Source organism: Wasmannia auropunctata, unplaced genomic scaffold, assembly GCF_000956235.1.
Source record: "Wasmannia auropunctata unplaced genomic scaffold, wasmannia.A_1.0 LD334196.1, whole genome shotgun sequence".
NCBI lineage: Eukaryota > Metazoa > Arthropoda > Insecta > Hymenoptera > Formicidae > Wasmannia > Wasmannia auropunctata.
This window is the reverse complement of record NW_012028694.1, coordinates 681,168-707,521: the sequence shown is the minus strand read 5'-3', so window position 1 is coordinate 707,521 and position 26,354 is coordinate 681,168. Positions and strand designations below refer to the sequence as shown.

General features: G+C 33.6%; 6 protein-coding genes across 6 annotated transcripts; all 6 read right to left on the bottom strand.

Moving 5' to 3' along the window:
- Window positions 1-813: 813 nt before the first annotated feature.
- LOC105459378 lies at window positions 814-2,712 on the bottom strand. The gene is made up of 2 exons (XM_011705332.1): window positions 1,978-2,712; window positions 814-1,633 (listed from the first exon to the last, which is right to left on the bottom strand). The coding sequence occupies exons 1-2, from the start codon at window positions 2,531-2,533 to the stop codon at window positions 1,386-1,388; spliced, it is 804 nt and encodes a 267-aa protein (XP_011703634.1). The 5' UTR covers window positions 2,534-2,712; the 3' UTR covers window positions 814-1,385.
- Window positions 2,713-4,652: 1,940 nt separating this feature from the next.
- LOC105459376 lies at window positions 4,653-5,761 on the bottom strand. The gene is made up of 2 exons (XM_011705331.1): window positions 5,465-5,761; window positions 4,653-5,280 (listed from the first exon to the last, which is right to left on the bottom strand). The coding sequence occupies exons 1-2, from the start codon at window positions 5,660-5,662 to the stop codon at window positions 4,738-4,740; spliced, it is 741 nt and encodes a 246-aa protein (XP_011703633.1). The 5' UTR covers window positions 5,663-5,761; the 3' UTR covers window positions 4,653-4,737.
- A 1,986-nt stretch (window positions 5,762-7,747) lies between these two features.
- Window positions 7,748-9,022, bottom strand: LOC105459375. Its single transcript, XM_011705330.1, has 3 exons — window positions 8,857-9,022; window positions 8,310-8,671; window positions 7,748-8,176 (listed from the first exon to the last, which is right to left on the bottom strand). Exons 1-3 carry the CDS (start codon window positions 8,958-8,960, stop codon window positions 7,893-7,895), a joined length of 750 nt encoding a protein of 249 aa, XP_011703632.1. The 5' UTR covers window positions 8,961-9,022; the 3' UTR covers window positions 7,748-7,892.
- Window positions 9,023-10,495: 1,473 nt separating this feature from the next.
- Window positions 10,496-14,223, bottom strand: LOC105459374. The gene is made up of 4 exons (XM_011705329.1): window positions 12,976-14,223; window positions 12,665-12,897; window positions 11,858-12,555; window positions 10,496-11,237 (listed from the first exon to the last, which is right to left on the bottom strand). The coding sequence occupies exons 1-4, from the start codon at window positions 13,607-13,609 to the stop codon at window positions 11,099-11,101; spliced, it is 1,704 nt and encodes a 567-aa protein (XP_011703631.1). The 5' UTR covers window positions 13,610-14,223; the 3' UTR covers window positions 10,496-11,098.
- Window positions 14,224-20,339: 6,116 nt separating this feature from the next.
- On the bottom strand, window positions 20,340-22,608 carry LOC105459417. Its single transcript, XM_011705417.1, has 5 exons — window positions 22,541-22,608; window positions 21,880-22,493; window positions 21,601-21,699; window positions 21,330-21,455; window positions 20,340-21,037 (listed from the first exon to the last, which is right to left on the bottom strand). The coding sequence occupies exons 1-5, from the start codon at window positions 22,606-22,608 to the stop codon at window positions 20,340-20,342; spliced, it is 1,605 nt and encodes a 534-aa protein (XP_011703719.1).
- Window positions 22,609-23,650: 1,042 nt separating this feature from the next.
- On the bottom strand, window positions 23,651-25,369 carry LOC105459373. Its single transcript, XM_011705328.1, has 2 exons — window positions 24,713-25,369; window positions 23,651-24,473 (listed from the first exon to the last, which is right to left on the bottom strand). The coding sequence occupies exons 1-2, from the start codon at window positions 25,218-25,220 to the stop codon at window positions 24,094-24,096; spliced, it is 888 nt and encodes a 295-aa protein (XP_011703630.1). The 5' UTR covers window positions 25,221-25,369; the 3' UTR covers window positions 23,651-24,093.
- Between the last annotated feature and the right edge of the window lie 985 nt (window positions 25,370-26,354).

Sequence of the window (26,354 nt, the reverse complement as noted above, 5' to 3'; positions counted from 1 at the left end):
AATATAACGCTGGTATATTTAATAAAATTTTAAAGTTATTTTCCACAAGAAATAACAACAATTTATAACAATAATTATCGATAAAGAAGATTTATCATGTAATCCATGGATCATTCTCAATGGTTTCTTACATTGTAAGCGCCATCTCACTTTGTTCTCTTTATTTGACCATGATATTGTAACAGTATTACCAGCTGGAGAACGTACAGTTTTCAAAACTTAAATGCCTTTTAAATAAAATATAAACTTTTGTCTAATTAAAAATTAGTAGTTAATTATGCATTTTAATTAAAATAACATAAGTTATCAAAAATTAATGTAAAATATGTCTTTTTATTCATTTTTAAAATATAATAAGATATTGTATAAATATAATTTAACAAATTAAAAAATTTAAGTAATATTGATATCGTCAGACTTACTTCTAATTATTTAGGTATATTATGAATTATATTTTTGATAATATTGCAATCATATTTATAATATGAAGTTTAAAGGAATGGCAACAAATTTTACATATAGCACAGCACAGCAAGCATCTTACAGGGGCTTGATGAATCCTGTTAGAGATTAAATTATACAAATATATATATTATTTACAAATATAGTTTAAAGTAATTATATTTTCTTTAAATAAATAATTTATTTTTTGTTTGAGACATTGAAAAAATTTCAAAATAGAATTATAAAAAGAATAGATATATACGAAATATCATTTTATTTTACAAAGAATGTTTTTTATTAACAAACGTGAAGATAATAATAAATAATTATGTTACACGAAAAATAAATAGTCAATGTCCACCGAGAAAATAATTTTGTATCGCCTCGCAAATATATTCGGCAACGTACCTGTATATTTACAATATTATATACTTTGATGCATGCAAAGATGTTCAGTGCTAATTATCCTTCGACGCGTACATGTTACACTCAAAGGAAAATGGTGAACGGCTTTGTCGATATCGCAAATAATTTTTTTTTTTTAATTTAATCTTATTTACCACATATTCCGAATGTCATGCATATAGCAATTCAGAATTAGAGGAAATATCACGGATTCTTAAACTTAATCAAAAATTTAATTAGCACAACTAATTTCTCGATAAGCTAATAAATCCGCCGTCGAGCTGAATGCAAGTTTTGTTGAACCGATAAAACGATTCTACGATTATAGTCGACACGGTACCGACAGTCTTTGAATGTGGCGCTCTCGTTAACGAACCTGACATCGCGTCAGCATCGATCGTCAGCGAGCTACTTGATTATTTGGCATGCGTTTCTTTGGTCGTATCTTATGTTCCGACGTACGATCGGGAATGCGTTCACGAGGGCAACATCGGACGATTGATCGATTGCGTCGTTAGTGGGACATTAGAACGAGTTCAGTTGTAGTTCGTTGAGCTGCTTGAAGATGAGGACGATGAAGAGGATCCTACTGAGTTGTACGAGCTAGAGCTGCCGCCGGGCGAGTAATAGCTGTAAGCAAGATTTTGTGCCTCCACACTATTGGTTGGCGTCCAAACGCGGGAATAAGGACCATTACCATCCCACGTATTGACAGGATCATAACTCGACGTCGTCGAGAGCAAAGGTGGAGCACCATATGTTGATGCCGGTTCCATAGACATTCCTACGATCGAAAAATTTCACTTTTCACGCATTCCATGAAAATTACATAGCGCAAATGTGTACTTTCTTTTATGTTACAATTATTCTCTATATTTTAATATAAATCTTTATGTAAACTTTTCTTTATGTGTTAAAAATGTATATCGAAATGTTGTATAATAATACTCTTATAGAAAAAAGAGAAATATTGTTTTGTATAATTAAATTGAGAAAAGTGAAATTATTTTAGTAGTAGCGAGATATATAGTATCTGTAATTTTCGTAATAAATATAGAAAATTATTTTTATATTAAATAATACAGATGCTGAAGTGAATTAAATATATGTATATGTATATATACGCACCCATTGGCATCATCATGCCACCTTTCTTGAAGAACTGTGAGACGACAAATCCAATCACGATAAGAATGGCAAGCTTTGACAGGACAAGAGCTTTTAAAGCTTTCAGTCCAATAATAGCGACAAAAATAGGCATTAAAGCCTTTAATTTCAATTTTAATAGCAGCAAAAATGGTAGTAGAAGCTTTTTCTTCAAAAGTCCTCGAGCTTGATTGGTAGCTACGTCGTTATTCTTGAATTCGACGTCAAGGTCAGCCAGGCTCCTGCTAGGTCTGTACTTCAAACTAGCATCGATGAAAGGTAAATCAACTCCGTAATCGAAACTCTTGAGATATTTGAAAGTCCTGGCGACGATCGCCTCGTCAACAGTTTCGAGCGATCTCGCTTCCGTAATAGTTCCCAGTTTGTTATCGAGATAAGCCAAAATTTGATGTTTCAAACAAGACGTCCAGGATTCCGTCTTTATGCACTCGTTTAAGGAATTTGTCAAGAAGTCCTGATTGGCCGTGCAAGATCCAATCAACAGAACAATTACACCTACTGATACTATTGGTTGCATGTCGATATCCTGTATTTTCCTTTTCTTCAACGTTTTACAATAGATTGTTCGAGTCGCTCGCGTTTCCTTCCTCTCCGTCTTGTATGGATTCCACTTACTGTACTCGCGGTATCGCGTGTCAATAAAGGCAATCGATCGTCCACCCGTATGTGTGAGCGATCATCGGCAATCGAACTACGACTGACGGAGGAGTGGCCCGTCCCTTTTATTTAATTTGTCCCCCTTGAATCTATGTTATTCGGTCGCGCATGCCGTGAATCTACGATCGAAGGGAAATTATTCAAATTTCACTGGCATAGAGTCGTACCTCCAATCCCTCTCCCCTCATACCTCCCTCACGCTCATTCACTCATGAGTGTATATATATATGTATCGATTGTTGTGCGTCGCGTACGTCGTGCACGAAGGCATGCAACGCATATGGGAAACGGAACTTACAGCTCGCGCCTTTTCGCCTTCGCCGTCTTTTTACTTGACTCGTCGTACATTGTCAGGCACTGTTTCGCGGTCCGTATGCCCCTTCTATGATTACGATTTAACAGAATGAATAACTGTTAGAACTCTCTTGAAAATCGCAAGTCATGTGAATATGTGTGCTATTTAAAATAAGTATACAGATGCGATACTGCTATTCTAGCGTTACAGTGCAACACATTGTTTTGCAATAATTACAAAGATTTACACATTTACACGCTGCTATTATGATGTACATTTGCTGCGTACATACGACACGTTATGAAGGGCAATGACATTTGTGGAGAAAGTAGGGTAATCCAAAAAATGTTGTAATATTAAAAAAAGATAAAATTTTTGTTATAAAAAACTAAGAACTGTACATTATGTACTTGCTACGTTATTTTATTTTTTTTTACAGAATATTGATAGCAGATTTTTGTTCTAATTCTAAGTATTAATTTATAAATATAAAATTACAGTCTTTTATTTTTAAAACCAATTTTATGCTGTTTATGTATATAAGAAATTTTCTCTAATAAAAATATTGGAGTGTTTTGTATTTTATTTGAATATTTTTGTTTTAAATTAAAATAAAATAACAATAAAGACGAGATTTATTGCTAAGCTATTTGTTAAATATATTTAAGCTTAGATTTTTTTATTAAAACGGTAAATAAGAATAGTTGTAAAAAATTATAATTATTACATTATACATATAGCACTAACGTAACTAAATACACATATGTACAATCTAAAATCTTAACTTACTTATTTTTATTTATTTAAATTTATTTTAGAAGTCTTTTATTCTTCAAAAATCTTAAAATATATTAAAACATGGATGAAAACATGATGTGATGAATATTGATTGCAAATGGCTAAACATAACATATAAATTGATACTTTAATTGCATGTACGATGTACATACAGATTTTCTTGTTTTCATAGAAATTGCAAGTCACGTAATATGTTAAAATAGTGAAATGACTTTTTTACAGTAGTGATTTCTCCAATCAACTTTCGTAAGAAACGAAAGTAATCACATTCGCATATACATGTATGTGTACGCGTAGAACTCTAAATATTTTATAAAGTTTTGTTTGATTAAACATGTAAACATTCCTTTAAGTATAGAAAAGAAAGATAATTAAAGCATATTGTTAAATCAGTCGTGAAAACATAATATAATCTAGATAAAATGATTATCTGACTTTCTACATTTTTTTTTGTCATTGACAATAAAAATAATTTAAAATAAATTATTTATTTGTATGCATAGAAAAGGGAATGAGTGAGTTTAAAACAACATTTTAAATATTTTTTAAAGATGTTTAAATGTTCTAATAATAAATAAATTTAAAATCAAGTTTAAATTTATTGTAAAAATATTATTAGACACCAAGACCGTTTAGACTAGGCTTATTCTATTATTGTGCAGTATGTTAAATATTTATCTTTTATTTTATATGGTCTAAATTGTATCATAATTTTTACTTTTATTATATATATATTTTTTTGTAATGTAAAAAATGTATTGATTTGAAAGTGCAGTAAATTTATTTTCATATTAATCTAATTAATCTTTTTTCTCTTTAATATAAATTTTATAATAAAACGACAAGCAGCATCAGGAAAGCAGGTTTTTAAATAAGCATAGGTTGATGACTTGCAATAATAATTTATTAAATAGACAGTAAAAATAGGAAGCTAAGTATTTTACAAAAGCATCTACAGGTCGCTAGTGACATTAAGGTGCATGAGCGGAGTATGCGAGATTGTGCGCAAGTTGCGACGTCGAGAGTTGATCCTGATCCTGGAAAGATCTGTATTGAGTCTGATATTCCCATCCGTGAGCAATAGGTGCAGCATGGGTATCGGCAGCAATTTTTTTGCAGAGTTGGAAGATAGCCATGCCAACGGCAACGATGAAACTGAAAAACGAGAGCTGTAGGGCGTTCCAAGCTTTCAAACCGAGCACACCAATGGCCAGGGGGATCAGAGTCATCGCCTTCAGCAGAACGAACACGAGGATAGGGATGACGACTTTCTTCAGCTTGGATCTACGAGCCTCATCGACGGCACGGCCCTGGCCGAACTTGACGTTGAAGGTGAGCTGATCATCTTCGATGTCGCGTGAGCTCACCTTCACGGTGGAGTCTAGTGGCAGTTTAAAGGTCACGTCGTGAGAGGCCAAATAAGATTGTACAGTATCGAGGAAAGAACTCTCGCTACGAGCAGACGTAGATTCAATGGGGTACGAGTTACGTGTAACTTCCACTCTCTCGGATATCTGCAAAAATAGAGGCAGTAAAAAAATTGGCAGATTTATTGAAGCAAAATATCTCGTTAAATCCATCAGAAACTTATGCAACTTTACTTTTAAACCGTGCGAGAAGAGATTAACAATAATAATTAAAAATGTGAAAACTCTATCACATCACTATTTGAGTAATATTAAAAAAAGTGCTACTTACTTTGAAGTTATCCTTGCTGAAGATTTGGTCGAGCAAATTAAACACCTTGAACTTCATACAAGCAATCTCGTCGTTCTTCTGCGAACACTCGGATCTAGATTGATCTACGATCTCATCCATGGCACTTTTCCAATTTTCATTCTTGGCTGGTTGCGTAGCGGCCAACGCCATTAGGCCGCACAAGATGAAGAACTTCATGGCGTTGATAGGGGATATATCCGTGAGGATTCTTGAGGAAAATTCGCGCTATAAACTTGTTCGTTGATAATGAATGAGGACGATCGCGGTACGACGACTGATGCCAGTGGGTTGGGCAGTACGGTATTTATACGAAGGCCTATCGTCGAATCGTACAATGCACGTTGAAGAGTCGCGTAGCGACTCCCGAACACTCCCCCACTTTCATCCGGGTGTGGATTTTCTTTTCGTTCAGTATGGTCTTCGATTATTGAGGCCTCGCTACAGATCATGCCACGACTACCTAATGAGGGAGGATAGACCGGACGAGCGTGAGATCGCGCGACACGCGGCACGCGACACCGAATCGGGGTAGTGGCTCCGATAGGTCATACATTTCGCTCATGAAACGCGATGGAATTTATGATATTAATGAGCAGTAGTTTGCTTTCCATGAACAGAAGACCTACTTGCGATGGTAGTCGCTTGTTGAATATTTTTAAACCATGGCTTGAAATTAAATTTTTTATAACGAACGTAACCGGATTTTGTAATTAGATTTGATTCATTCAGGTGAGAGTGGAATTTAAAAAAAGTTATTAGGAACGTTAGAAGAAAATCTTTTAAAGATTTTTTAGGATATTATATAGAGCTTTTATCATTGGATAGAATTGAAATTTTAATTATAATAAATATATAGTACATAATAATTTTTTGCAATGGATATCACATACATAAAAAACTAATAATGCATCAGGTACTATTTAATTATTTTTTATTTTAAAATCACATTCTTACAGTGTTCTATATTACTAGACAATTATGATTTTCAATTTATCTACTTACATATTTAATTTATTAAGTTATTTTTTAATTAGTGCTTATTTTTTTATGTTCGATATGGGCAATAATTCGTCTAATGATTCGAATGTATCATCAAAAAATTAATAATTATTATAATTAATATTTATGATTCAGATATATGGAACGAAAATTATCTCGATTAAATGCCAGTAAAAAGGAAAGATTAAAGAAAGATAAATAAGTGAAAATTATTTATTTTTCTAATTATTTTTAATTATTTAGTCCTTCTAATTATTCTTTATAGCAAACAGCTGGAAATACATATACATATATATATAGCAAGATTCCTTTATCCTTGACACCGAAGTTATCGTAACATTGGCATTGTGTCAATCATTCATTCATGCCACGATCTTGACTTTCCACACGAGCGCTCCATTAAAACTCGCTTCTGTTCGTGTTCTTTTCACGTCTCCTTATGTCGTTAACCCAATCTCCAGACCACTATTTTCACCCTGCCAGACCTAATTAAATTGTAACTCCTGCAAACAAACCTAAAGGAAAACCGTCGGGGTACATCAGCAATTCGCATTGCGTGCGAATTTCTCGCGCGAAAATGCGCATGGGGTACCATCGAAGACACTTTTGTCTTCCTGCCCGACTTCTTTATCGTAACAATGAAACGACAACTGGAATTTTAGGTCAAGTTTGCATAAACATTCAGGCCATATCTTCCAATAAAATGTCAATCAATATCTTTTGCATTTTATACAAATATTTATTCGTTTTGTTCTTAATTTGTTTACTAGAAATGAATCAAGTTTGTGTTCACCGATAAACGTTTTATGAATTGCAAAACAATTCCTGTACTTTATATATATATATATATATATATATATATAATATTTTTCTAGAGATACGTATTTTAAATATTTATGAGAATTGAAAGCAATTTAATAGAATAGATAAATCAACAAATTGCGTAAAATTTTTAGAAAAATTTTATCCTAATCTTTTTAAATATATTTATGCATTCTTACTATGCTAATATGCTATACATATAAATCAGTTAATATTTAATTATTATGTTGATAATTTATCTATTTAAATTATGTATCATATGTTAAGAAGACATCAATGGAAGGAATCACTTTTTCTTAAATTTTAAAACTTATTAACTCTTTCTACTAATTATTGTTCCTACTTGTTATTCTTTTATAACATGTGATTTTTTATTATTAGAATAATAGCATTCTTACTGAAGAAGATTATAATAAATAGTTTAAATATTAAAACGGACTATTAAGATAAATCGACAAAGTTTATTTGATGAATTAATGAAAAATTTTTATTATACATAAATAATGCAGGTGGAACACTAACAATGAATAAATATTAAATAAATCTACATAAGCGATAAATCGATCAATCTTGTACATATGGTTTTTTATTTTCTATAGGCCCTATAAGGTCCGTGGGGTGCGTTGTCCCAATGAGGGGGATGTTCAATAGGTGCAGAGTGCCCGTAGTGAACAACTTCGTAAGCGATTTTCGGTTTAGTCAACTTGAAAATCATCATCGCTCCGCTGAGGACTAACGATAAAAGACCCAAAGTCAGTGCTTTCCACGTTTTCATGGCGATGAGGGCGAGAGCAAGAGGTACCAAAGCAGTAGCTTTAAACTTGAGACCAAGTAAAAACGGTATCATCACCTTTTTGACAAAACCGCGACCTGCAAATAAAAATCTTATATTATTCAAAAAATATGACATTTTCATAGTTATTTTTCTTTACCATTAATATATATAAATGCAGATTATAAGATAATGTTAACTGAATTTTTCCTGTAATAGTTATTAGTTTACCTTGTCCATTAGAAGAATCATTAAGAGGAATTGTAAGACTCTTTGGCATGCTGTCAACTAAGGATCTGGGGACAATGTTGGAGCCCACAATCGCTGCTGGTAGTTTAGCTTCAAGCTGATGGCTTGACAAATACGCATCTAATTTTTCAAGCATTAATGTTCGCAGGAGTTTTCTCTTGGATGGATCTGCATCGTCGTATTGTGAGGGAGAGTAATCCTCCGTCTCGTGCTCTGGCGCGTCACGGGATTTAACTATCGCTAAATCCTCCGTAATTGCTAATCTGTTTTGTTTCACGGCATCGGTGATGTAAGCCAACACTTTCGGTTTAACACAAGATAACATAGACTCGCTATCTGCGCATCTAAAACATTTCAAATTCGTATATCACATAAAGACACCTCAAATATTTATAAGATATTACTACTTTAATCTTGACGTTTTGATTTGATTTATCAAATAATTTTTAATAATTGGAATTGTTAATAATTTTAATTCTTAATAATTTGGAATTATAAGTAATAGAGAATAATAATAATTATAACTTACCTCTGATAAATTTCTTGCAGAATATTGATGGTAGTCTCTGTTTGTTGCCCTCCAGCAAGAATGGCCAGAAGGGCTACTGACGTAAAAGTGGTTAAGATCTTCATGACGGTACCACCGATTCGCCAGACTAAACACCGAATGCCAGTACGGTCGAAGTCAACGGGGTTTTATAGCTGATGGCTGTCGCGTACGGTCGATGAATTTTGATCACGGACGTGTTGCTGGCTGGTTGAAAGAAAAGAAGAAAGCCTCATTTATCTAGGGTGTCGGTATTTTCACGACTCTGCGCCTACGTCCCTCTGGAATAATTTCGATTTCGATGCCTACACTAAATACCACTTCCATTTTTGGATTATGTTCGTCAGTTTATATTTAGGTAGTATTTATTCAGAATATTTTTCTATAAATTCATGATTTTTATGGACATTTCTATTAGAGTGAATTTTATTGCGTAACAAAATTAAAATATTTTGTCTTATTTGTGCAATTTATAATAAAAAACATACAGTTTTTTATTAGATAAAATATAATTTTACGAAATACCGAAATATAGTTTTTTTAATTTTTTAATTTCAGTACAAATTTAAATAAAATCAAATAAATACTTTAGTTTGGAGCATATCTTTAAATAGGTATATGTTACTTTATGAAATTAAACAGAGAGAGAGAGAGAGAGAGAGAGTTACTTAAGAGAGAAGAGAGAAGAAAAAATATAAAATGGACATTATTTTACAGTATTGTGATTAAAAAGATATTTTTTATATTATCTTTATATTTATGCAATTTAACGATTTCTTTAACATCTCTAACAGGGAAATAACAATACAATAATATAAATTTTAAATAATTTATTGAATAAATTTAAATATTCTTAATTGTTATTATCAAAGAAAGTAAGAATTATTTTACTCACAAAATTATACTCAAATAATTTTAGAAAAAAAAAAGGATTTTTAGAATATTTATACAAGATCATTTTAATTCAAATAGCTTGTATGTGGAAAATATTTGTCTTTAAAAATATTGAATACAAACCTTATAGATATCAGGATAATATGAAAATATAAACATTGATTTAATGTTTTATTGTACATAAATTAATATACATGATCAGGAATTAATTAAAAATATTTATTTTCTACATTTTTCGATATTTGTATACTTTGAAGATTTAAGATAAAGATTAAATTATATTTATCGAGTAATAAATAATTTAATCTTTAAGTTTAATTAATTGAAAGTAATATTTATTGGGTATGGCACCCGAATATATAATAGTAATTGATTAATTATCTAACAAAATAAATAATTCTTATACCCTGAATGCTCTTAATTTTTATATAACATCACACATATCATGCAAAAATGCTATATGTTTTTAATAAATTTTTAATTCGTTAAAACAGCATTTAAATATTTTTAATGCTATTGCATGTAATCATAAAAAACATAAAATCATTAAGATGTTCTAATTAATTTGTTTTTCATAAATAAACATTAACAAAAATACATATATTGTGTTACGTTTTATCTGTGTAAAGACATTTTTTCCATTTATCTATGCCTTTCGGATGTAAATCAATTAAATTAGTACACTTTCACTTGTTATTTCTTAATATATCATCAATTTCTGAATATGAGAAATTATCTAAAAATTATAAAGCTCGCTTAACTCATAAAATGCCACATAATCCAACATTATATGAATCTTTCTATTATCTAATTATATTTAATAACGATATTATTCTTGAAGACAGTGATCTTGTTGACAACGCGTCAATAAACTATAAAAACTTTGACACGCCATCACAAAATTCATTGACTTTACTTCTTACTAAATTCGGTCATTAAATTTGAAAAATTGGCATAAATTACAAGGTATTACGTTCAACGTATTGATCAGCATCTTATTAACTAAATTAATTGCTAGGATTAGTACGACGGGTGGATCTGTCTGCAGGGCACCCCAATTTCTTTTCTAATAGGAAAATTAGATTTTATACGAGTTCACGCACGTCTCAAACATATAAATATTATTTATAAATTAATGCATGGCAGTATATATCGTCGATCTTATAGTAGATATTACGCAACGTTGCGACGCTGAGCTTCTAATGTAATTTCTTCGGCCTCATTGAGCAAATATATATGTCCAGTAGTATTTGTACGGGATGATAAAACATTCATCATTGTTTTAACTGCAGATTATGCAAGTGGCTATAAATTCCACACTATGGAGAATTTATTCGATATTATTATGACATGGATACGTTTTGAGGCAATCTCCACCATCTTGACCATGTCTGGCTGCGTTCACATATCTGTAGAACTTTTGACTCGACGTACTTCCTGTTACATCACGCCTGAGTTCTTGCGGATCTCTGAAAACACATGTAATTTGTTAAATTAATCTAATCTTCAAAAGGCACAATGTCTTTAAAAAGCACAGTGAGATATTATACGTCTCAATTAACGTGCTTGTTTTAAGCCGCGTCGACCCGATTCACGATGTTTTCCTTGCTCGTTACCGGAATAATTCGATATACGCGCATTGCTCTGAAACGTAATTTTGTTGCTCCTAAATAGAAAGTTACTTCTCAAAAGGCTATAATTATGCGTAAGCGAATTACCCGACAACGTCATAGACTCAACGGAACTGTACTATATTTCCCGTTCGTCGTGTAGCCGGTTTGACTAAAAGTACCTTCATATCTCATTTCAATTGTTAATAAAATTCTAAGCAATACTCAAAACTAGGTAAAATGCGCGAAATCGCATTTACAGCATTAAGAAATGGCAGAAAAGAACGATATGAAGAAAAAAGAGAAAGAAACAGAGGAAGAGAGAGAGAGAGAGAGAGAGAGAGAGAGAGAGAGAAAGAGAGAGAAACCAACATGACCCGATTAACGTTGATTCCAAGCGCGCGGGCGATCTCCACCTTTCTCTTTGTGATGCGCGATTTAATCGATAAGCCACGTAGCGCTGCTACTATGTTTCATACCTGGAAAGCTCGTTCGACACGAGGTTACTATGCGGCGAGTAGCCCGCCGGATTTTTGTACATGCTACAAACGAGCATCTCTCTGCACGTTTCTTCATAGAATCTCAATTGCCCGAAGATATCCTCCAGTCGAGCGATTATCGGACTGTAATACTCGTCTTCCATGTCCTGTCGTGAGATCGATATAGAGGAACTCTTGGCAGATGCGACAGGTGTCAAGAACCTCTGGGGCTGATGATGAATGTTTGGGCGTATGTTTGGCGCAAATATCGCGTAAGGATTCTTCATCGGCGCCTTTATCGGATTCATCGAAAGTACAGCCGCGGAAGTTGGCTGTGCCGCGGGTCGTCGATATCCGGAATAAGCCAAATTGTGGGCACTAGCCGCCATCGAATTGTCCAGATAAGTTGACGCGATTGGCTTTACGTTCGGCGCATATTGTGGCAATCCGTACGGGCCCGAGTACATAGCTCCCGAAACTGAGGTCGGAGATGGTACTATGCGATTTATAGGTTGACTGGCCTCTTCATAGGCTTCATTATGAGGCTCGATGCCCCATTCCTTCAGTTCTTCCAAATCCTTCCGATATTGAATATGAGGATGAGAGAACTCAGACAAATCGTCTAAGGTGTTATGAGAATGATCGTAATATGTTGGGACGGCCACCGGAACCGGCACGTGATGATGGTGATGAGCAATCTGAAATAAAGATTTAGATTATTCTAACATTTATTTAATATTGATAAAAATATATTATACGGAGAGATATTTTATAATCGAGATGCGAAGGTTGCATGCGCACGCATACCTGATGATGATGATGATGGAACTTGGTGGCATGGCTCGTATAGTAGCTGGAGCAAAGCTTGAATATGTGAGCGAACGCGGGAATGAAGAAGAGCACCAGTTTTAAGAAAAGTTTCTTGGCAGTGCCCACACCGAAGAGAAATGGAATTATGAACAAAAACTTTACTTTAATTAACTTGATAATTAAAAGAAGTGCCAGAAAGCTGATTAACAATTTATTCTGTATGAATTTCTCTAAAATAAAATAAGAGACATTATATTCTTCATTCTTAATATTCTATAATAAATATTGAAGAATTTGATTTTTCTTACTGATTTTTTTAAAAATTCGTCCTTGTTCTTGTACACCATTCGTTCCAAAATCTACCCTGAGGAGCGCGCCGTTCTCGTCTATCTCGCGCGGGCTTATCTTCATCGTGGCACCCTCAAAGAAAAACTGCGGAAGTTGAATTTCATAATTACGAGTTGACAAAAATTTCACTGTTTTCTGCCGCAGAGCATTCGTAATTTCTTCAAGTGGTGATTCATCACCAAACTTTCGACCTTCTGCTTTTGCTTCTTCGGCCGCTTTATTTTTACAGTTATCCGTATCGACATCCACGAGATTCTCACGAATATCGTTACGATTTTCTATTTTAGGACACGTGTCGTAAGTGACATTATTTTTTGTAAGTATAAGACCGTCGAAAATAGTGATATTGTCCCTTTTGGTGAATGCATTGTCAAGATACGTGTATGCATTTTTTTGTATGCAAGAAAATGTCACTTTTTTGTTACAGTCCCTGAAGAGCCCGTGCCAGAGCTCGTTTCCGGTCTCGTTGATGTTAAACGTGTTAAATTTCAAAATTTTCGCGTACCGCCTGAGTTTCTCGGCACTGAATAATTGCGAGTACGTTAGCGTACTCATTGAAAGACACAACAGGATTAATGTCGTTCCCCGATACATCTTCAGTATCACTTGTGGAGATTTTAATGTATATGCATATATATTTTATTTGACTCTTGTTTACATATGACCAGAAGTGTGAGGTGGCGTGCCGGAAGCACGCTCTGAATATATATATGACCGGCACCAACTCCTTGTTTAGTAACTAGAACCGGTACACTTTTGATTTCGCGAAAGGGTCATCATCACTAGTTCACGTGCACGTCGGATTCTTTGGTATCTACCCGTGATCGTCACACGCCCTTCCTACTTATTGGAGTCGCCGTTCAATGTCGATTTTCCCCCTCTTCTCCGTGGCCAAATATTTTACCGCGACCTTCTCCCACCTCTTAGCGACATCGATGGTCCTCTTCCTCACGATTCCGGCTCCTCGGCGATTCGGTGCGACGCGACGTAAGCTCTGTCGCGATCACGTTGCATCGCAAACGTCGATCGTCATACTGACCATTATTCGTATCACCATCATCCCATATGACTTCTTCTCTATGCACCTTTGATCCGTTTTGTCTTCTTCACCCTCTTCCTTTTTCTCTTTCTCTCTCTCTCTCTCTCTCTCTCTCTTTCTCTTTATCTTGTTCGTCGAGACGCGATACGTTCAATCTCTCGCTTCGCACTAACCACGAGCCTCTCCGTTCTCGGTTACAATTCACCTGAGCGTCAAGTGTGTCAAAGGCCCTCCTACTCCGTCGGCGAGCTCCTCCGTGGAAGGTCATTATCGTCTCCTCTCGGACTGCAACCGACCAGGTCTGTGCTTATACGCGCGCGTTTAAGACCGTCCGGCTCCTGACCGCAGATCTGATATATAAATATGCATTGGGGTACGTTTTGAACGATCTGCTGGGAAATACTGTTTCTCGATCGAATATGAATAGCTCACATCTGCTCACATCTTTTTAATAATCAGGGCACATATCTAGAATATCCAATAACATTTAAAACATAAAATTATATTTGCGTTTATCATATTTATGGTTCAATTATTTTGAGTTTTATTAGTATAATTTGAAAACTTTATTTACTATAAGTGTTAAGATGCAATATTCTTGCACAAGATAAGAATTAATAAATTTTATTAAATTGCAAAAGACTTGCTTTATGTTTATCCCAAACTACATGATATTATCCTTATTGCTGAACATATTATAAATTTTTATTATGTATCAAGTACGTAAAATTATGAAATATTATTAGAATTTGACGTATATGATTATACGTATATAATACGCAATACATATAAAATTTACATATAAAAATTGATCGCAATTTTTTTAGTAATTTGCTTTTTCGGAACATAGTAATGACAAAAAATTTTCCCGTAAGCGAAACAGTATATAATTAAAGTATTGCACAGACCAATTTATATGAAATTATCTGAGTCTGGTATGCGTCCCCGCTGCAAATCCAGTTTAACTTCCTTATTTTATATGTATAGCTATATAATAACTGGATTTTAAATTGGATTTTTTAATTAAATGCAGTTAACATTTATTTTGAACAAAAAAAACATGATATTAAAATTATTTAAATGTGAATAAAATCAATTGTAACATGATTTAGAAATAAATATCTCAAATATAAATATAAAACAAGTATTTGTAGATATATTATTAATTATATTATTAATTAGTTCTGAGGGACATTTTTTTTAGATTTGTTGTTTGTAAAAATAATATGTCTTAATAACATGTATATTAATTTAAAATGTGAAATATATTTTCTTCATTGAGCTAAATTTCAATTTTGTACAAAGAGATAAAAAGAGTTACTCCTATAAATAAGATAAAAATATATTTTATTGTTAGATGCAATAATTGTTTGTAATGTTCAAACTAGTAACATAAGAAATAATTAGTTAAGAATATATTTATTCTTTACCAAAATATTCCTTGAATAAAATAATTGAATAACAAATTATCAAATATTTGAGAAATATGTAATAAGTATCCGATTCATAAATTAAATTATTTCAAATTTTATAGATGTAACATATATTGGAACACAAACATATCATCTTTTAGATCTGTTAACGTTATGAAATATTAATTTCTGAATGAATCACAAATTAATGATTTATTCTTTTTTGTCAATACTGCAGCCGTCATACTTTTCCTATATTTTCCCGCTACATTGGAACCAGTGTAAAATGTAATAATAATAAGTGTTCAACCACACAAACATTATTATAACGTGTGTAAGAAATTATGTCAACGCAAGTAATACTCTGAAAAACTACTCATTTATTATTAATACCTCAGTATACTTTTACTATAAGAAATAATGTTATTTATCTCGTAACTAGACGTATTTAGAAAAGAAATGGTTTAATCGATCGAGCTAAAAACCAGCTTTATAATCTTCATCAATACACATTAACATCAGCAAAACATTATCAAATAAACACCACTTTGCTACATTTCTCTCGTACTCACCAACCGCTTTTCACTAATAGATTCTTGGTGAAGGTGTTCTCCTTATTGCAGTTAAAGAGGAGAGGAGTAACTTCAAGATACATGGTAGTATCCATGTTCAACCTATGTCTACCTATATATACCTAAGTGACAGCTAGATACATCTTCTTCAATACGCTAATAATATTAATAAATGGTTTTGATTATGCAATACAATGATTATTGAAATACGAAGATGTCTGCACCGTAATGTTGCACCCATTAGGCTTAAATTTAATATTTAGATGATTAAAAAAATCTGTGTGTATGGGCAAAGCTTTAAACTTGGTTTTAATGTTTTCAGCTTTACTAAATCACTTTTTTTACATTAAAATCTTATTAAATACGTTAATTAATTATGCTTTTCTTTTTTTTTTCTTTCCTTCAAACTAAACAGATTTTTTTAAGTTTCAACGTATTTCTACATGTATAATAAAATTTATATTAAATATATTTGGCTATTTCATATGTAAACGTTTCCGGAATATATTGTTTCTCATGTAAAAACGAGTTTTGGAAGTAGCGCATTCATCTCCCTGAACGATCTGAATCGAAAAACATGGAGGTCAAAGTCGTGTCGATACCAATCTGCGAAGAGACTGTAAGTTGTCTCTCGCGGAAGCTACCGACGAAAGATGATCAGGTGGGCCAAGCGAGTGGACGGACGCAGTTCGACCGGATGAATTCCATTGACCCACTAATGTGAGGCGCTAGGTAGGTAGGTAGGTTGAGGCACATGACCGGCTTACGCGTTTGTTGCCGAAAAAAGCGATTGTACGTACGTACAGTCCCACACGCGGAAGGCGCATTCACGGAGACAGGATTTCACACTAAAAATTTTGTTCCATTTCGCAGAGATTTATCTTCTTTCCGTTGATGAATACAAAATATAATGTGCACGCAAGCACGCGCAGGCACTCTCTTATTTTACCTCACTTCTTTACAGCTCTCGATACCCATGGAGGAACAAGGGGCTCGTTCACATTCCAGCGTAACCTAGTTACGTCTTAGTCATAATTTATCAAATACGGGCGACACAAGGTTACTTTTCCATTTCGTGGAAATGAAGACAGCAACATTCCTAAAGTTTGCATGTTTTTAATTTGCTCAGCTTTAGGTAGGATACCGTTATTTAAAGACTCATTTATATAGTGCTATTTTAGTATTTCTTTATACGCAAACTTTAATTTTATTTAAATAACACTAAAATTTCTAATATACGATTAATTACGGTATAATTAATTAGATAGAAAATAAGTGCATCAAGTGACTAAAAATAAACTAATTTTAGAATTTATACTAGATAGTTCAAAGCATAATTTATTAATAAACATCTTGATTTTTCTTAAGTGTTATAATATTTTTTACTATGTAAATTATGCCTCCAAAAAAAATTTAATTCCAGAGATTTACGATTTTGTAATGATTTCTATTTCTGTGAATCTTATCAATTTCTCTGTTTTTTTAATTATTACAGTATATATTACAATCTCTATAAAAAACAATTTGTATTGGTCTAACTGTGATTACTTGAGGTGCCAGTCGCTCATGATTGTTTGTTAGAAAGTATTTTGAGTTATAGACGTTGGAAATTGCCAATTGTGAATCAGAGATGTAAACTGCAGCGGCGACAGCAGATCCAACGGAAAGTATTTGTCTGCGGTGCACCGAAACTGGTTTGTACGTGCAGTACAAAGTGAACCAAGCAACTGGGACATACCACATATTGGGTGAGCAAAAAATGTAGTTTTAGTATTCAAGGAAAAAAATCCATTGTATGGTAAGTGATAATTACCAGGTTCGTTAAAATTTATGATCTTCCAATAATATATACTCTAAAGAATCTTAGAAAGCAATTTTTTATTTTTTACAGTGAAAAATATTTTTAAATCATTTTTTGAGAGACATACTTTTATCAGAATGATTTATCATTTTTTTATGATGTATAATTTTAAATCAAATAAATAATATATCTTTAACTAATCATGCGTTAGAATTATAATAAGTACATATATTACAGTTAAGAATAGATTAACTGTTAAGAAAGATTAACTGTTAAAGCGTCAATCATTATTTTTTCATTCTCATTCTTTGTGACGAAGAGTGACAACACTTACTCACCCACTTACCTATCTTCTACTTTTTACCACAAATCAAAGACACGCGAATACAATATTATCGCACCGTCTCTGACGGAACAAATAGCATACCTCACATTGCCTCATATTATGCAGACACAGATTGCTATACAATTTCCGTTACGTCAACTGAGACAGGGAAATGGCTTTCGGCTTTTGTCTAATAAGCTTCTCAGACAGATAGGTAAGTAAACGGAAATATCGTATGAAATATGTACCCGGAAATAAATATTAACAATAAACAACATATATACTTGTAATATGAGTTAAGTTAACATTAACGTAAATAATAAATTATAAAAATTTGTTTGAATATATCAAATTCTTTTAAAAATAATTAATCTTGCAATTCCTTTATTTTTGAAATTTTTATTTTTAAATAAAACTGAACTTACATTTCCTCTAAGGAAACACAGTAGCCAAAATATTATATTACAATATTTTCAAAATAATATATATATTAACAGTAAATTAAAATTACAGCCGTTATATTGCATAGATCCTTTTAATGATTGATCCTGAGATGCGGTAACATAGGAAAGTGATCCTCAGGCGTAGAGTTGCGCGTTGCACCTATTTCCGGAACAGTGGGAACCTTCCTTGTGTCGAGTGGCACGAACACTTTCACCGATTTTCCTGATCAGTCGCGAAAAGTAGCGAAGCAGTAGCATCCTGTTGATCAGTAGGTTACCTAACGGTGATTGACAGATAAGCTCGCGGTTTAAGCAGGCGCTTCCCCATCAAAGAAGCCAAAGGAGAGCGCCCTGAGAAAATCAAATGCACGACCATAAACGCGCACGCTCGCACATCCATTGCGATGGCTAACAAATCCATCTACCGTTTCTCTTTTCGAATCAGATCGCGTTGCCACCGAAAAGTCTACGTGTCGTGAGTCTCAAACAGACAGTCAACGTATACTAATGTAGGTCGATCATTGAACAAGTAAAAATCGCAGCAACTTAAGAATTTTGTATGTAACATACACCATAAAAAGGATATATAACTTACAATGAGTTCACAAGTCAAATAATCGCAAATATAAAGTAAAGTAAGAACATTAAATTGGTTCAAAGATACATTATATCATATTTATATACGTTTACATGTATAGCAGCTAACTCAAAATAATATTTCTGAAAAATGTTTACGGATTAATTAATTACTATAAAATATATGCATATTGACATTGTCTTTATTTTTCACGCTTTCTATTAATTTTCTTTAAATTCCAATTTAATTTCACAAAAGAGAATTATTTTATAAGTTTTAAATTATCTATTTCCTAAATAATGCATTAAATTTCTTGATTTTTATTCGTTAAATGTATTAAATAAAAATTGAATAAATTAACGAATTTTATAAAAAATAACAAAATTTATATATAAATAAATTTTAGAATAGAACCTGCTGACATATGAAAATTGAGGTGATATTCAGATTTTTTAAGGATTCTGATCATAAATATTCGCGGCTGATTTTTACTTTAAAAATATGCGCATATATGTCGAAGAAATGAAGCAACGAAATAAAAATATCCATGGAATATGACGCAAGAGAGAAACCGTTACAGACCGTGAATACGTTTTAACTGTTCTTTAAAGTGATCCGTATATGCATCTGTTCAATCTTAAACATGATTAACTATAGGAATAGCTTTCGACAATCGACACCTAGTGTAAATGTTTTTCATACTGAAACATCTCGATCGGTATACCAAGTGTACCCGATAAAATGGATCCCGTATACTTCCAGTAACATTCAAGGTCAGTTACTTACTAGAAAGTCGTAGAAAGAAGCTTGGAAGACTCTTCAAAAGATTGCGCCACTATTTTGCGGATTAAAATTAATTAAAAACTTCATAAAAATGCTTTCATAAAATCAATATAATATATTTTTTACACAGATAAGAATAGAATAAAGAAATAAATAAAAATAATATATTTTTATTAAAGGGAAAGTCTTTTTTTTTAGATAGGTATATCTATTTTCGTTCTTAGTCTAATTTTTATTTTAAATTATTTTTTATAAAAAATATATTTAGAATATTAATAGTAAAATAAAATTTCTAGAAAAAATTATGTGCAGTATCGTTTATTTAAAAATGTGCATACATGATGCCTTATAATAACGAGTAACTGAGAAGCTCTAAATTTCACGTAACAAAGGTATATCCTTAGACCGCAATTCAGTTTTCTGTAATTTAATTTCTGCATTCGTTGATAATACGTTATTAGAACTTGTTTTTTCAGCTGTAGCCTGCCACTCATCCATATACATTGCATTAGTTGTAAACTCTTGAGTAAGATCAGGTTGATCCGTGGTTATCATTGAATCAACATTCTTTTCAGCTACATTTACAATACTGATAGGTGGATTCTCGTTGAATATGAAACTTCTTCCTTTCGCATTCACTGTCGCTTCTGACTTCAAATTATTCTTCGCCGAACCGGTATTTACGTTAGTGGCCCCGTATTGGTCGAAGGCTCTGTAGTTTGACGTGTTCCAATTAGAAATTACAGTACTAGAGTTTATAATTGGTGATGGTTCTTGATAATCTTGATAATCCAGATAATCAATATTTTCTGCATTCGAGATAACTTCTCCTGTCATCGGAATGCGATTAGATCCATCCGCAATTTCTGCCTTAGTCTCTTTATCGTATTTCATTGGCCATTTGTGGAAACTGCGACCCCATCCTCCCCCGCCATAACCGCCGCCGCCTCCTGAAGGTGGGCCATAACTACTTGGTGGAGGTGCACCATAACTATCGCTAGGTCCGCCACCGCCACCGCCATGACCACCACCGCCCGAAGATTTTGTAAGGAGTACTATCTCTTTGTAGTCTGGAAGCCGTCATGATATCAGAGATGTTAATTGTTATTCAATATTTTACGAGTGTATTATTTAATTTTGCGTTATTTGTGGACTTTGTTGAAAAAATCGCTTTTGCATATTGATTTCTTACATTATATAGAAGTTAAAATTTTGGTAATTTATGAAATTATGAAAATTTTTTAGTAGAGCACCAACCAAAAATTAGTGAAAGCATGGAAGAGAATTAATTATATTTAAATTTTAAGAATTAGATACAATAAACAAAATAACGTCAAAAATATATATAATATATAATTTTACCTCCTCCGCCTCCTCCTTTCCAAGGGCCACCGCCACCGCCGCCTTTCCCAAATTTGCTACTCAACATCATCATTGAAACCATTAGAGACATTCCACCCATCATCATACTTTTGAGCGACGCCAATGCTATTGTATTGAACAGAAATATTTAATTAAAATCTTATGCAATTTAAAAATTTTGTAGATAGCAAGGGCAAAATGATATTTAAATAATAGAAATATATATTTGAAAGAAGTACAAGAAAATACAAAATAAATACAATAACATTACCTATGAGTTTCATTTTAAGCATCATCATCATGCCCATCATCATCATCTTGCATTTTCCACCTTTGCCTCCACCGCATCCGCCTTTCATCTTTCCTCGTCCTATAATATATTTAACAATTTAGTAATAAAGAAAAAAATAATTTCTTGAACAACAATGCAAAAATTCTAAAAAACTGAAGTTTAAACATCTTAGATCACGATAGATTATAGTACGTCATTGCAATATTTTTAAGATATTTTTTTAGTCTATATATTTAATTTAATAACTGTTGCGCTAACCTTCTGCTGTCTCGTCAAACATCACGTCAATCTGATTCCTTTCTCGTTTGCTGTTCCATCTAGGTAGCGTGATACGCAGAGTAAAGGAATCGAAGAAATCATCTATGCTGCGCTCGATACTGACGTCCGAGTCATTCATAGATCGAGCATCGGATCTATGTGCTATTCTGCTCTTCACCAACTTCACATCTTGCCCAAGTAATGTGATTTCATCGAGGCGACCTACTGTTTCTAAGAAACGGATGAAACGTTTCTTGATGCAACCGAGCGAAAATTCAATGATGCATTTGCCTATGTCCCTGACGGGAAACTCCGGAAAGTAATCATCTTTATTATTTTTTATCGAGTCATTCCTGGCCGCTGGAACGATTTTTAAGTCGATTTTAATGCCATTCTTTTTAATGTTGAATATACGACGTTCGACTGGTATCTTGTGTAATCCGGTATCAAGAATGTAATCTTTAACATTTCGAATCTCATTTTTTTCGTATGCATTCACGTGGATCAAGCACGTGATCAACAAACACAGGATGAGCATAGGTTCACGCACTTTTGCACAATAAAAGAAGTAAACGTTGATCAGTTCCAGTAACAAACGATGACGGCGAAGATAACTTTGGAAGAAATACTGGCTGACACTGACTAATCTCTGGGTCATCACAATCGTTTATATACATTGAGATTTATGTCATTCGCGGTATTTTTCCATCGTTTTGTCACGATTGTCATTACTTGCAGCGAGACAAGTAGTCTTCTAATAACAAGGCTGAAAAGGTAAGTCAGAATCATTTATCGAGTTTTAGCCACAATTATGGATGGCATACGCAACAATAAAACAAATATTTCCGGATGCTGCATTACGATCTACTATAATAAGCTGACACGCTTATAAAAAGATTTGTAGGATGAAACAGTTTGTGCCACTTCCAAATTAATTATACGCATAGAACAGAAATTTATAACTTCAGGATTACAGATTTTGTAATCGTAAAATAAAAAGACAAGGATAGAAACCACTAATAAAAACATATTCAATAATTGTTGACGTAATTGTGTTATTTAATTTATAAAAATATTTAATTGCAATTCATTAATTTCACACTTTCTGTTTGTTAAAAATTTATCAATTTTATCATGTTTCTTAATATATATTTTTGTAAAAAGTTTTGATATTAAAATATATAAAACTATTATTTTTTTATAGCAAAAGTATCTTGTCATTTTTCTTACATTTCATTAATGATTTGAAATTGACGCATTGTTTTCAATAAATGTATATACGGTTAATATTATGGTAATATTATGGTTTATTCTAAATGTTAGGAATACCATGTATAGGTACATGAACAATTAATAATATAGGTATAAGCTTCATGCGCCTTGAGGATCGCAACACTTTATGTTCTGATGTAAAGCTGGCAGTCTGATGGTCTAACGTGGTGAAGGGGTGCTGGCCTTATTACTTCTTAATTGGTCCGTACATTCACCTTCAGAGATATCTATGTTTAACAGTAACTTAAATGTAATTGCCGTAACAGAAAGTACGCGCATTTTTTAGCGCGTGATGTATGAATGCATTTACGCCAGGTAGTTAAAAGAGTTCAAGAGTAATGTAATTCCCTCATTTAAATTAACAAATCACCAATTACTATCGCTAAACCAACCGTAAGATAACCAACATTTATATTATTGCAGATAAACATTGCGCGTATTCTATGATTTATTGTACAATTTCTTAACTGTCACAGTTATTACAATAATGACAAAACAATATGTTTTTACAAATGTTATTTATTATTACAACTTTACAATAACGAAATAAATATCCAAAAATCATGTACATGATCAATGGGCAACTCTGCGTGCTCGACGATGATACGCTTTCTCGATAGGTATCATCAAAAATGCAACAGTAGTCGCAATAAATACCTATATGACTATAATAATAAAGGTGATAATTTATGGAACGATGAAATGAGAGTGAACGAGATCTTAGAAGGCAGAAAGTGTCATGATGGCGAAGAAGGAAGACGAAAGATGAAGTATTACAGAGCGAGATGAAGAGAAGACGCAGACAGAGTAGGGGAAAAAGTTGATAGTGCTTGAGGATGAAGGAAAAGAAACAGTAAGGAAAGTCGGTGAGGTAGAGATGTGCTAAAGGTTTTATCGTGTACCGGCGATGTGTGCGAACACTTCGAAGTTGATTGGATGATTTTAATTCTGCAGAAGCGATCTACGGTCGTGCGCGTTGCCGTATTTGAGCACGGCCTGCTGAAGAGAGTCGTGTACGGTATCGAGGGACCTTCCGTATCCGGAGTGTCCGTATCCGTGTCCGTGATGTTCCTCCGTGCTGTGCGTATGCGAGCTGGAGTACACCGGTTTGCTAACGATTTCATACGTGGTCTTCTTATCACTCCCGTGAGTTAAGGATTTCAATCCAATGATAGCTGATAACATCAGCGCCATGAGACCGGTCATCAGAGCTTTTCCGGCGAGGAGCGCAAGTGCGCCGAATCCAACTGCGCCGAGGGTTCCTTTCATCATCATTAGACCGGCCATCAAGCCGCCCATGCCACCCTTGTCCTTTTTACGTCCTGTTAAATATATAATTATTATATATATCATTATTATGTAAAATTATCTCATTTTATTATTTTATATATATAACAAAAATAAAACTTAGTAGTCTGATAAATAAACATTATATTTTTATAGAAAATAATATTGAATTATAAAATAAAACATCTTGCAAAGCGATAGTGACTCTGCGAGGACTCTTAATTTGTAACTTTATTAACAATAAGAAGTAAACTGTAAAATTTGGCATTCAAACCTGTTTCAACATTTTGATTGCCACCTAAGCCCAGTTGCGCAAGTGTCTCTTCGTTGAAGCTCCTGGTAGCTTCAAAAGTCTTTGGATCGAAAAGTTTGATGGAGATCGAGTGACTGTTAAGATAACTACCGACCTTGTGAATTAAATAGGCATCCAGCCTTTTCTCAACGTCATTCGGGAAATCCCTCGCCAAATTGGCGACTACTTCCGATGCTGGGACATCGGCGGAACTGTTCTCTTTGATCACAGATACACCCGGCAGGATACCAATGTTTTCCTGCTCCGACAATTTATCCAGGAAGGATACCACGTCCAACTTAAGGCACGTGGCACTGTACGATTTCCCGCAATCTTTGTTCAAATTCGGTGCCAGATTTTCCGGCGCATCCTCCACCATTTGCCGCGTGGTGCGTCTCTCAATCTCCGCGTTGGCGCATCCCGAAAGAAAAAGTACCAGAAGAAGGAGATGGCAACGTGACAATTGGGCAACGTGCGTAATTCCTTTCATCGTGAATTTTTGAATTATTTCCCTGAAGTCTGGCTGAAGAACGAATTCGTGCAGTTATTTTTTTCCGTCCCAGGTCTACGAATCGCCAGTAACGCGACGATATCCTCGAAGACGAAGGACCTTGAAGCTGACGGATGAGACGCGTATCGTGCACTGGGCATACCCTCGGATACTTGCAGTATATATAGAGCGAGTCAACGGATAGTCCTTTTTCCTTTTTGCCTTTCGGTCGTTCCATACATTCTCCGTAGTCGAGAGCACCGGCGACGGAACTCTCTTCTTTGCGGACGTCGAAGAGGAGGCAGGGGCCTCTCGCATAGCCATCCAGCAACAGTGGCGAGAGGGAGCGTCAAATAGAGCGGAGAATTCGAATCTGAGTCAAATTTACGGAAAAAAACGGGTACCAATGAACGGGTGTGAGATGATGAATGAGAGCGAAGGCTAATCGCACGTCAACGCCAATTCAATCGTGTTAACGGCAGTTACAGTTAATGCGTACGCGATCAGTCCTTAACAATGCAATTATTTTTTATGCACGCATCGTTACTTTTTACACGTTTATCGATGTTATACTCCACGAAGATTTTCTCCTTTCTGTTATTTTCACTTTTAGTTGTATGTTTTATGTTGTAATAAAATGGCTTATAAATATTAGGAATTTGTACCTTACACAATTTAGTATATTTGTAAAAAAAAAAAGATTATAATTTTTTCAATTAATAAAAATTATAAAGTTATAAAAATATTTATGTAAAAATCTCCATATTGCTTTTATATAATTATTTTACAAAATAATAAACATTTCGGATATAATGTAGGACATATAATATATGGTGTGTATATGATCCGGATGGCCTAGAAATTGCTCTTGCACTATCTCGCAAAAAGATTAATAACGATTTCATAAGGGTGAAACAGGAATTGAGATTAGAGATAATACTGTTAGAGGTGACGAGATTTAATCAATTAGATCAATCAATCGGAGTAAACGTTAATTAGCCGGCTCGATTCGCCATTGGTACCCGATCGTGCCCAGCGTGAAATCACTTTCGATTTCGAAAACGAAACCAAAGAGAGCGACGGTACACATTGTGTTTGCGGAGTTTGCGAACTAAGCGCGAGTAGAAATTGCAA